We start from the raw sequence: 12573 nt of genomic DNA, 5'->3' as shown, positions 1-12573 counted from the left end.
GAATTCCCTGGGTAAATAATACGGCCTGAGTCCAACGGCACACAGTTCAATGTCCGGGCAACAAATCCTTTCTTTGACTGTTATGTTGGCAGGGTTACACCATCGGCTGTTAATTAAAACAGCAAGCCCACCTCCTTTCCGCTTACAGCTAGCGATGCTGTCCCTGTCCGCCCGAACAGTGTGGAAGCCTTTCACAGAAGCATTCTCGTCGGGAATGTCCTGGTGCATCCATGATTCAGTGAAACACATCAGGCTACACTCTCGGTATTCCCTCTGACTCCGTACCAGTGCTGAGAGCTCGTCGATTTTATTCGATAACGATCGCACATTTCCCATTACGATAGATGGCAGACACGGTTTATACCTCCTCCTCGCTTCGAGCCTCCGCTGTCTCACCGTCTCCTTCTTTCTTCTCTTCTGTCCTTGACCTCTGCATCCCCGATGTGTTTTTCTCCAAATTTCAGCTGGTACTTCTGCGGGTCTGGTCAGCGAGCCGGCCGGCATCAGGACGATCAGCTTATCTCTGGAGTAAACAGTCTGTGCATGTAGGAGATGTGCTGCGGTCCCGTTCCTTGATAAAAGTAATATTTCCACGGCCACCAGAAGAACAAAAACTCTCTTAATCCACATGATTGAGTAAAAGATAATAAACGGATGAAAATACAAGCCAGAAAAAAAAGAATACATAAGAAAACAGAGCTAAACTAAGAGAAAAAGCAGGAGCGACTGCTTTTCAGCACGCTGAAAGGTTCAGGCTGCACGCTGGTTGGCGCATGCGCACTAAACACTAAAATGCGGGGGAATCAGGGGTTCCAGGGATCCACGGGAAGGAGGGGAGAGGGACACCACACTCAACCGTTGACCCACACACCTCGCTCCACTTTGGCCACACCACAAGCTCCGCTCTAGCAAACACTACACGCTCCTCTTCTGACACGCCACGTCACTCTGCCAAACACTCACGCTCAGGAATTCAGGGCAGGGAAACAAGGACGGGTCCAGGGAATATATATATATACAGTAAACAGATGATGAGATCAAAATCAGGAAATCACAAACAAACACGAGAGAAGGTCAAAGCTGGGACTACACTAATGTGAGTTATACAGCATTCCAGTGACCAGAAGCACTGAGCCACTGCCTTAAATAGTGGCCATGAGTAGCAGAATAATGAGCCGCAGGTGAGTAACTGCTTGCAGGTGTGTGGCTTCTTCCCATATCTGTAGCAGAAGTTCCCATAAATGTGGACCTTGTAGCTGCTTTGCTTTCACTCTTCTGTCCAGTTCATCCCAAACCAGCTCGATGGGGTTTCAGTCTGGAGACTGTGCTGGACCTCCATGTTTCCAAGCTCACCATCTTGTTCTTTGTTCCTGAGGTGGTTCTGCCACAGCTTGGACTGTTTGGGGTCTTTATCCTGCTGTAGGATGAAGCCCTGACCAACTAGGTCCATACCAGAGGTGGCATGATACCACTTTTTTATGTCCGATACCGATATCATAAATTTAGATATACCGATATGAATCCAATATAGTCTATTTTATAATCAATAACTGTGTTTTAATATCTTCCTGCACTTTGTAAAAGTTCATACTCAAATTTGAATTTTATTTTAATTTAAACAAAATGCTAAAGCTATTGTATTATACTCAGTGTTGGGGAGTAACGGAATACATGTACCACCGTTACGTATTTAAAATACAAAATATGAGTAACTGTATTCCGTTACAGTTACCGTTTAAAAAGGTGGTATTTAGAATACAGTTACTTTGTTGAAATAAATGGATTACACGGCGGTACTTCCCTGTTTCATATTGTGGCGGGTCAGGACTGTTTGGGTTTTGTTTGACAGCTACATTCTGTTGTTCCAGGCGGCAGCGTTACGGTTGCCATGGTTACACGGTGACGCTCTCTCTCTGCGTGTTTCCTGGGTGAGAGAGGCCTTTTTGTTGTTGTTGTTGTGCTAAGCTAATAGGCAGAATGCTAGTGGTATAGCTCTAAAGAATGTAGCATCATGGGCAGTGTAGTCCGTGCTGCAGGGAGAATGGACTGCCATACACGTTATGTGTCTGTGAGTGAGGGAGGGAGAAAAAGGAAAAGTACGAGCTGTCATCGAGCAAAAACGGGAGCTGGAGGCATGTAAATATAATAATAACCACTGCAGCCAAGAAGAGAGCCTGACGAGCCCAGCTGTAAGTAAGCTATTAAGACTCGACTGTACACCGTGTTCGTGTTTTCCTCAAAAAACAATAAGTTCTGTGGGAGCAGCCTTTCAACGCCTCTCTCTGTCTCTGCTAGCAAAGTTGACCCAGACAACAAAGTAAAGCTAGTTTTCGGCTACGAGCCCAACACAGAACCCAACGTATTAGCCAGAGGTCCCTTTACTACGGTTCGGAGCTGCGGACCTTCAGTAACAGTAATAAATCACAGCAATAGTACATTCATGTAGTTGTAAACAGCATGATAATATATTAAGTAATCCAAAGTATTCAGAATACGTTACTCTCATTGAGTAACGTAACGGAATACGTTACAGAATACATTTTGGGGCATGTATTCTGTAATCTGCAATGGAATACATTTTAAAAGTAACCTCCCCAACACTGATTATACTTGTATTTAAAAAATACGCTCTACCCAAAATATTTCACATTTCAGCAATACTGATCTTTTTATTTGAACTTTTAGCAGAACTGCAGATTTCAAAAAGTTTTTGGTTCTGAAAAAAGTGCAATATCAGCGCAAAATAATGTTAATATTCAACAACTTAAAAAAAAACCCAAAAAAACAGGTTGTATAATGGACCCTTTTATAAATAAAGCTGAACATAAATAGACATCCAGAGTGGAAAGCAGCGCAAATAAATGCAAACACGGCTTTGTGACACTCATCTTTTATCAAGATAGATGTCAGTGTAAGCTGTTTCTATCACATTTAACCTCAGACTGAATTTTGTCTAATTTCTATACAAAACACAAGTATGGAAAAAAAAGTGTTTTTCATTGTTTTGTTTTGTTTTTGAACCATGAAACTTGACCAGCAACACAGTTTTTTCTTTCAAAGTAAAACTTGAGTCTATCCATTGTACGGTCAGACTTAGCAATGACAGTGCACAGACGTCCGAGCTCCATATATCAGTTGTTAAGCTTAATGTAGGAATGCTTCACCAACATTCAGAGATAAATTTACTTGAGATAACTTGCTTTACGGTGGTTAGCACTGTTGCCGCACAGCAAGAAGGTCCTGAGTTCAATTCCACCATCAGGCCGGGGTCTTTCTGTGTGGAGTTTGCATGTTCTCCCCGTGTTTGCATGGGTTCCCTCCGGGCACTCCGGCTTCCTCCCACCGTCCAAAGACATGCAGCTTGTGGGGATAGGTTAATTGGATAATCCAAATTGTCACTAGGTGTGAATGTGCGAATGAATGTGACTGCGAATGGTTGTCTGTCCATGTGTGTTGGCCCTGCGACAGACTGGCGACATGTCCAGGGTATACCCCGCCTCTCGCCCTATGATAGCTGGGATAGGCTCCAGCGCCCCCCGCGACCCTGAAAAGGATAAGCGGAAGCGAATGGATGGATGGATGGATGGACTTGCTTTACTTCTCTGGGATAGCTTTCTAGGCTCCAAATGCTCAACCAGACCGCCGACAGGTCTCGCACGCCACAGCTGCTCTATCACGTGACGCATACTGCTTTGATGTGCTAAGGTTATGAGCTGGGTTACACTATGTCGCAAGTTTTGTGAGGTGCTTTTGTAATATTTAATGGATCCGATCACATTTTTTATTTCTCTACGATATCCGATCCAGTAATTTAGGTCAGTATCAGACCGATACAGATACGTAATATCAGATCGGTCCATCTCTAGTCCATACCAGAGGGTATTGCATGACAATCCAGAATGCTGCGACAGCCATTTTGTTTCAAGGCTCTTATCACTGACCCTGGATCCAGTAAAACAGCCTGTGAAGAAGGAACCAACGATTTCAAGTTTTGAGTCCATAAAACCTACTGTAAATCTACACTGTAAATACACAGTCTTGACTGATGGAAATACAACCGTCTTGTATGTGTGTGTGTATTTGGATGTGTATGTGAATGTACAGTACCCTATGACCATGCTCCAGCTGTTAGTTGGAGACATCTACAGTCTGTTGAACTTCATGAGCTTCCTGCGATGGCTGTTCATCGGTGTGGTGGTGCTGGGTTTGATCTACCTCCGATACACAAAGCCGGACCTCCCCCGCCCTTTTAAAGTCAGTATTTCCACACCACTATGCGGATACATCTGAACTTAGACATTGCAGTATTAACAGTTGTATATGCAATTAACCTTTCATGCATTCAGATACAGTGCCGTGTAAAAGTATTTGCCCCGTTTCTGATTTCTTAGTGTTGTCTACATTTGTCACACTTATGTTTCAGATCATCAAACAAATTGCATTTTATATTTTAAAAGTAATTGTCCCCTAAACCTAATCACTGGTTGTGACACCTTCACAGCAAGAACTACCACCAAGTGTTTGTGTTGTCATGCTAAAGCTTCACAGTTTTCTCAGTCCTGACTTTGACCAGGCTTCTCCAAAGCCTTCATTTATTAATTTATTTTTGAGCCATTCGGGGATGGACTTGCTGGTGTGTTTTGGATCATTGACCCACTGCATCATTCAAGTGTGACTGCTGAACATTCTCCTTCAGGATTTTCTGGTAGACAGCAGAATTCACCGTTTGATCAATCATGGCAAGTTGTTCAACTCTTAAAGCTGCCCCAGACCACCACACTACCGCTATCATGTTTGACTGTTAGTATGATGCTCTTTGTATGCAATGGTGTGACACCAGATGTAGCCAGGACTCAAACCTTCCAAAAAGGTTCAGCTTTCGTCTTGTCAGGCAACAGAATCTTTTCCCCAAAGTCTTGGGAAAAGACTCCCGTCAAGTTTGAGATAAGCTTTTGTGTTTTGTTTGGTCAGCAGCTTGGAACTCTCCCATGGATAGCATTTTGCTTGGTCTCTTTCTTATTTTTGATTCATGAATTGAGGCCTACAGTCCTTTAGATGTTGGGGTGATGCTGGATGAGTCTTCAATGCACCCTTTGGTAGACCAGCTACTCCTGGAAGGGTCACCACTGATCCAGGTTTTCTTCATTTGTCCATAATGGCTCTCTCTGGGGTTCACTGTTTTCTCAAAGCCTAAGAAATAACTTTAGCCTCTTTTCCACTAGTACCTACTTGACTTGACTCTACTGCGTTTCATTCATTTTCCATCACAACTGAGTACCACCTAATGTGCATGGATTCACTATTGCAACTGTGTTTTCATTTGTATGAAACATAAACCACCACAACAATAGAGGATGTCAAGGCGATTGCATATCTGCTGCTCGATCTGTGGCTTTTCATCAGACTCAGGGACCACTTCCTAGTTTCAAAAGTTTTTGTGAAGGAGTTGCTCTCATGACTCATTGAGTGATGCCATAGATTGGCCAACAGCTGTCATGAAGTCTGCTGAAGTCACAGTTTCGGATTGACTCAGCTTTCTTGGAACAAGCAGGTACTAAGAAAGTACCCAATGGAAACTTCTAAATGTTGAATCAAGCTGAGCCGAGCTGAGTTGGTACTAGTGGAAAACCATTTCCCAGACTGATAAGAGTCACTGAGTTTGTTCCTTAGCTCTGATGTGTTGGCCTTCAGATCTGTTAGCCTACTTTACTTTGTCAGACAGGTTCTAATTACGTGATTTCTTGATTCAGCGGGTGTGACAATAATCAGGACTGGGTCTAGCAATGAAAATTCACTCACATTTAATTGTGGTTAATTACAGTTAATTCATGATTTACCAAAGAGTGCAAGGACTTTTACACAAAGGGTCAAATAGGCTTTGCCCTGAATAAATAAAATCATTGTTTAAGAGCTGCATTTCGTATTTACTCAGAATATCTTAGTCTAATATTAAAGTTTGTGCCATGATTTAAAACATGAAATTGTGACATAAATACTAAGGAACTGTGAAGGGGACAAATACTTTTTTCACAGCACTGTAGCTCTTACATTTTCCTCTGAAAGTTTAAACACAAAACATTCAATCAGTTCTGCAAAATCCTGACTTTTCACCATCTTTGTGTGTACAGTATATAATTTCACTGTTGATTTGTCCGCAGGTTCCACTGTTTTTTCCAGTGGTGTTCTGCATCACATGTTTCTTCATGGTCTTCCTGTCTCTGTACTCAGACCCTGTTAACACAGGAATTGGATTTGCCATTTCCCTCACTGGCATCCCTGCATACTACATCTTTATTTACTTCAACCACAGACCGAAGTGGCTTCAGAGGACTTTAGGTAACACATCATTAACAGTTACTCATGGGTCACTTGATTTAGCTGCAAACATGAAATTAATAAAGCACTATTTGTCAATTATTTATTTAATAATGGAAGTGATCTGTAGTGTAGTAGTTAATTCACCTGAGATGGAAAAAATCCCCAGTTTGGTGGGGAGGAAACACAAATTCCTAGGAGTGTTATCATCCACTGTAAAAATCTGTCAGATAAAACATGTGCATTCATCCACAGTGCCACCCCCCTGTGAAAAATATCAACCACCCAAAATATTTTTTTCTTTTTCCTCATTTAATACTGAAGTAATTGCAAACACTGCAAACCACAACACAATTAAATATAAATTAAAATATAAGAACAAAAAGAAGATGCACATTCTCTGTCATATGGGCCTGCATGAATAAACTTTCTGAATCCTTTATCATCTGCAACTGAAAATAGTTGTGGATGATTACTATACCTTTTTAATGTGACCTTGTTGTCCCTGGCTCTCTTTCTCTGCCTCCCGCTCTGTTCCTGTGCTACTGAGTGTAACTACCGCCCCTCCTCCCTCAAAGCACAAGGCTTGCATGCGGAGTGACGCGGAAAAAAGTGCGAGAGAGAGGGTGAGAGAAAGAAAAAAAAAAAACACGGCCCACGATAAGGAGCTGGCTCGCGTCGTTAACGTCAAAGATCTGGCTCTAAGAGCCATTTCGTTCGCGACCGACACATCACTAATGTCCTCTGGTGGTCTTTGTTGGTTGGTTGAGTTTTATCAAGTCCATTGATCTACTGAAAAAGTTGGTTATTAAAAAGGACGACCGGTTATTTACAAGAAGTGTTATTGAACTGGATTCAGTGTTACTCTCCTGGTGTGATGCTTCTGTCTTGAGCTGAAACTTTTTCTTCAACAGGAAGAGACCTCCAGCACTACAGAAATAAAAACTGTAAGGAAGCGCAAAACTCAAGGTCAGGGAAGAAACAGTAAAGGATAGAGTACAAATAAATATGCACAATGTGTGTTACCAAGTTCCGCATTTGTAAGAAAAACAAACATACATATCAGAATCAGAATACTTTATTAATCCCTAAGGAAATGATGTGGGTTACAGTGTGTCCAGTACAGTAACAGAAACAGACTAGACTATTTAACAATACAATATGTTACAGATTTAAGAAAAAGCACAATATATACAAATTACTCCATAATTATATAATAATAAATATCAAGGATTGACAGAGGCGATTATAAATAAATATCAATAATATTGACAGCAACATTACTGAGTTGCAAAGAGCATGTGCAAAAGGATGTAACTATTGCAGTGTTTACAAGTGTGTTAGATGGAGGAGTTGTACAGGGAGCCACAGGCAGGAATGATTTGTGTTGTTCAGCTGTGCTTTTTGGTAATCTCAGTCTCTCACTGAGCGTGCTCCTGTGGCTAGCCAGCACGTCATGGAGTGGGTGGGAGGTGTTGTCCAACATTGTCTTTAACTTGGACAACATACGCCTCTCTGACACCACCTTAACAGAGTCCAGCTCCATCCCCACAAAATTACTGGCCTTGCAGATCAGTTTATTGAGTCTGTTGGCATCTGTGACCCTCATCCTGCTGCCACAGCATGCAACAGCATAGAGGACAGCACTGGTAACAGCAGACTCATAAAAAATCATGATCATTGACAGATGTTGAAGGACCTCATCCGCCTCACAAAATAGAGACGACTCTGGCCTTTCCTGCAGAGTGCAGTGGTGTTTTTAATCCAGTCCAGTTTATTGTCTATGTGAACTCCAAGGTATTTATAGTCCTCCACAATGTCCATGTTGACTCCCTGGTTGAAACAGGGGTCAAGGTTTTCCTGGTCCTCATAAAATCCACAATCAATTCCTTGGTCTTTGCCACGTTGAGCTGCAGATGATTCTGCTTGCACCACGTGACAAAGGAGTCGCCCACAGCCCGGTACTCTGTCTCATCACCCCTGCTGCAGAGTCATCAGAAAACTTCTGAAGTTGTCGGGTCTCTGTGCAGTGGCTGAAGTCTGTGGTGTAGAGGGTGAAGAGGAAGGGGGAGAGGACAGTCCCTTGTGGTGCCCCTGTGTTGCTGATTATCTTGTCAGACACACAATGTGGAAGATGCACATATTGTGGTCTTACTGTTTGATAATAAACAATCCAGGACAACAGAGAAGCATCCACCTGCATCACTGTTTGCTTATCACCCAGGAGGGTCAGTCTGATGGTGTTGAAAGCACTGGAAAAAAAAAACAAGACCCTCACAGTGCTCGTTGGCTGGTCCAGACGGGTGTAGACACGATCGAGCAGGTAGATGATGGCATCCTCAGTTCCGAGGCAGGGCTGGTAAGCAAACTGAAGGGGATCCAGATGTGGTCTGACTATGGGTTGAAGCTAGTCCAGGATGAGCCTTTCCACGGTCTTCATGACCATACAAAACATATAAAACCTGGAACACAATAATTGGAAAATGCACAGGTACATTAATCAACAAGCTTCTTGTGGTGTGTGTGTGAGTGTGAGACAGAAAAAGAGAAAGAGTGTCAAGTGTGAGTATGTACGTGTGTGTCTTTGTCATGAAATGTAGTTAAAAATGAGGGGGGGGGAGCCACTGGTTCCCAGGAACCAGAGGCGAGATGGATCTGGGAGAACCGTCCCATCCACAGCCCCCAGGATTGTTAAAGACCCAAGACTTAGGAAGGCCCTAAATGTGGTGCCCATGGCCAAGGGGTGAGAGTCGAGGAGAGAACCAGAGGAGACAGGTAGCTGACCCCCTAGAGACAGGCTACCCCGGTGCAAGCCAAGATCAGGGTTCTACGGCTCCAGGTGCCCAAGAACTGACTGGTACCCAGCAGAGTCCGAAGAAGAGATCTAAGGTCACCAAGGGAGTGGGTCAACAACCACACGAGAACCAACAAGTACTACATCCCAGTAGGGGGGTAGCTGTCCCAGGTGGGGAGCGGTGGGGAGGGTGAACCCGCCATCATTTGTCTGGACTCTCATACCATGAGAAGCAAAGTTCTCTAGAAGAAAGTTGGAATACTTGGCCTGAATGCCAAACATCATGTCTGAAGGAAACCAGGAACTGTTCATGACCTGGGCAGTACTATCCCTGAAGTTAAACATGGTGGTGGCAGCATCATGTTGTGGGAAAGTTTTTCAGCAACAGGAACTGGGAGACTTGTAAGGGTTGAGGGAAAGATTAATACAATGTGCAAACACATCCTTGATGATAACCTGCTAAAGAAAGCTCTTGACAATGAACTGGCGGTGCGGCTGTAGCACGCAGCTGCCACTCCAGATTAAATGGTGCCGGCTTTTGTTTGTTTCTTATTGCCTTTCATTGTGACTTCTGACCCACATGGACACCAGAACAAGCAATTTCACGCACGGAAGCGGATGCGCATCAAACGTGCTAAAAGCAAATGCAAGCTGGCTGGCCCTCCCATCAATCCTCAAACATTTCCTCACTGGACAATAAACTTGACTGTATCCGACTTCAGTGGACTACACAATTTAGGGACTGCTGCGTCTTTGTTTTCACAGAAACATTGCTCACTAACAGTGTTGGCTTGTGTCTCTACATCAACATGCAAGAACTCTGTGCTAGTTTCTAATTACTGCTCGCTGGTAGAGTTTGTGACTGTCAGATGCACACCTTTTTACATACCTCACTACTGTGCTCATTACAGCAGTGCACATTCCAGCCAGTGCTAATACTAAAGAGGTGCTCTGCAAGCTGTACAGGGCGAATTCAAATCCCGATGGACTGTTTGTTATCGCCGGAGATTTCAAACACGCAAGTCTCAGTGCGCCTGAAATCAACATGTGGACTGGATCTTAATTACACAATCATTCCCAGCATGCACCAAGTGAAGCCCCGCCCCCACCTGAGATATTCAGAAGAGGGGGCTATCCAAATTCAAAGGCTGCATCCTCCTGAGGCCGCATTTGTAGGCCGATTACATCACAGCGTTGTGACGAAGTTTGTCCAAATTCGTAGACTCCTCCGAATGAAGCCAACAAATGCGTCCTCCTTTTCCCCAAATTTCAAGGATGGGTCGGGTGTGTCCTTCGTGGCCCACCATATCCCAGAATTCATAGCGCAGCCCAGCCAAACTCCAGTTTCCAACAATGGCGGCAGCTACTTAGTTTTAGTATTAATCTTATTACTCTTTCTGGGTCACAAAATAAAGTTTTAACATATTTTCAAGCGAGAATTTGGGTGTGCAAACTTCAAATATCTGCTCGATCTATCAAGACATTCCATATTTGCAAAAGTGCTCCGACGTTTTCTGAGACGTCTGTTACCCACCAGCTCGATAGCAAGCCGGGGCTGATAAACAGCGTAGTCCCTGCACGCAGTTTTCAAGCCCCCCCGCGGTCTTTCACCAACTCAGGTTAAATATTATATATAAGTCACTTAGATAACTTAAAAATGTTATTGTTTGGCTTTTTTCAGTGTTTTAATTTTTCGCGAGTAAATTGGTTTGGCTGAGATTAAAGATTTAGTTTTCACACAGCTGAATAAACGTCAAACAGAAAACTGATTAAACAGAAGTGTGAGATGATCGAGAATGTATGCCAGTGTCCTGTTATATTTTAGATAGAAAGGAGCAGAGGGCCGAGTTTATTAAACTCCACCGAGACAGCTGGTGACGCAAAATTGAAGGCTAGACTGTCCAATTTCACAGCCTCGCAATTCCAGCCTACCTGGCCTTCGGAGGGACTAGGCCCACGTAGACCGCAAAGGCGGGTCTCAGGAGTATGCAGCCTACGAATTTGCAAACCCCGACGCGTCTGTTAAATAATCCCAGTCAGAAACAGACCGCTCGTCAGATGCTGCAAGCGTTCAGAGACAGGAGTGCTCTCTGCTCTTCAGGACTCTTTTTGAGTACAAAAAATTCACCTTCCAACAGGACAATGACCCTAAGAACAACATGCCTAAGAAAAACAAAGCAGTGGCTTTGGGACCACCCTGTGGAGTGTCCTTTGAGTGGCCCAGCCAGACCTGAACTGAACATCTCAGGAGAGATCTGTCAATGGATGAAGCTAAACATCTAAACTCTGTAATATGAGGACTTTTTGATATTTCTGTCTTTTTTTCTTATGTTGCAAATCCATATTTAACATCATTTAATCAAGTTTGGGACATACGGCAGCATATTTTCAAAGGGTTATATACTAGACATAAAAAAAAAAATAGACTACGAAAAAATTATTTCATATTTTCTGTGTTCCATCCTCAGTTTTTTGACATAGTGGTATCTGCTGTGATACTTACACCTCACAAGTCTCACAAGTGTTAGCTTTATCTTGGGTGGTGGTTTACAGAAGCCCCTGGGAGTTAAAAGGTATTTCAAGGGGCTGAACCCAACTCCCTCCCCCCCCCCCCCCCGAACAGTTGTCCATCCAGTTGCCAGATGGAGAACTGTAATTTATCACTCCAGAGAACACATCTTCATTGCTTTAGAGAGATAATTGTATCTGCTTTTTATAATATGCTGATTTTCAATTGTTGCACTGTTATCAATGATTTTTGTGAAACAATCACCTTTCATTTGTGTTTTAACTGCAATCTTGTTAGGCTGTATCTTGATGGAGCTTTACACGATTTTGTTTTGTGTCATCAGATTCCTTCAACCGAACCTTGCAGATCATCCTGGAGGTTGTTCCAGCTGACCAATGACAGCACACAAGCATTACAGCACCAGCACAATCAGATAAATGCAGATGTTTTTAAACTGAAATCAAAGTTATTTTATTTTTTACTTACTTGTCACTGATCTTGGGAACATTGTGATTATTTATGTAAAAGGAGAAGAAATGTTGCATTTTGCTTTGTAGAACCTATACATTTATACATATAAATGATACTATGTGTGTTTAATATGTTTCAAAGCATTTAACGATTTGCCTAATTAGTCATTGAATGCTCATATTATCAACATTTCAGTAAATAGGAACATTTGAAGACATAGAACACATTGAACATGTAAGCCCCACCCACCTGCCCAACCAGACATGTTGTTTACAAGGACAGCCAATCAGAAGGTGAAGAAAGAGAGTAAGGAGATGTCTTGTTTCAGCAAAGAATAATGCATTGTGGCCCATTTTATAATAAATAAGAATTGTTTTAAACTGGGAATCCTGCATAGCTACTTTAGTCTAAGAGTATCATATTTGCTTCTGTGACTACTTAGAGTTTAAAGGGGATTTACAGTATTATGCTTATTTCTTGCTCT

At 42.8% G+C, this 12573-nt stretch overlaps 1 protein-coding gene across 1 annotated transcript in view; it reads left to right on the top strand.

Moving 5' to 3' along the window:
• The window catches only part of LOC146524129 (cystine/glutamate transporter-like), a 37895-nt gene extending 25824 nt beyond the window's left edge, over positions 1-12071 (top strand). Inside the window, exons 10-12 of the mRNA XM_085181244.1 lie at positions 4105-4254; positions 6159-6336; positions 11962-12071. Coding sequence (XP_085037370.1) covers positions 4105-4254; positions 6159-6336; positions 11962-12017 — 384 coding nt within the window. The 3' untranslated portion in view covers positions 12018-12071. The remainder of the gene's footprint in view (positions 1-4104; positions 4255-6158; positions 6337-11961) is intronic.
• Positions 12072-12573: the final 502 nt, after the last annotated feature.

Source organism: Neolamprologus multifasciatus, chromosome 2 (genome assembly GCF_963576455.1).
Source record: "Neolamprologus multifasciatus chromosome 2, fNeoMul1.2, whole genome shotgun sequence".
NCBI lineage: Eukaryota > Metazoa > Chordata > Actinopteri > Cichliformes > Cichlidae > Neolamprologus > Neolamprologus multifasciatus.
This window is presented reverse-complemented; position numbering and strand designations above follow the sequence as displayed.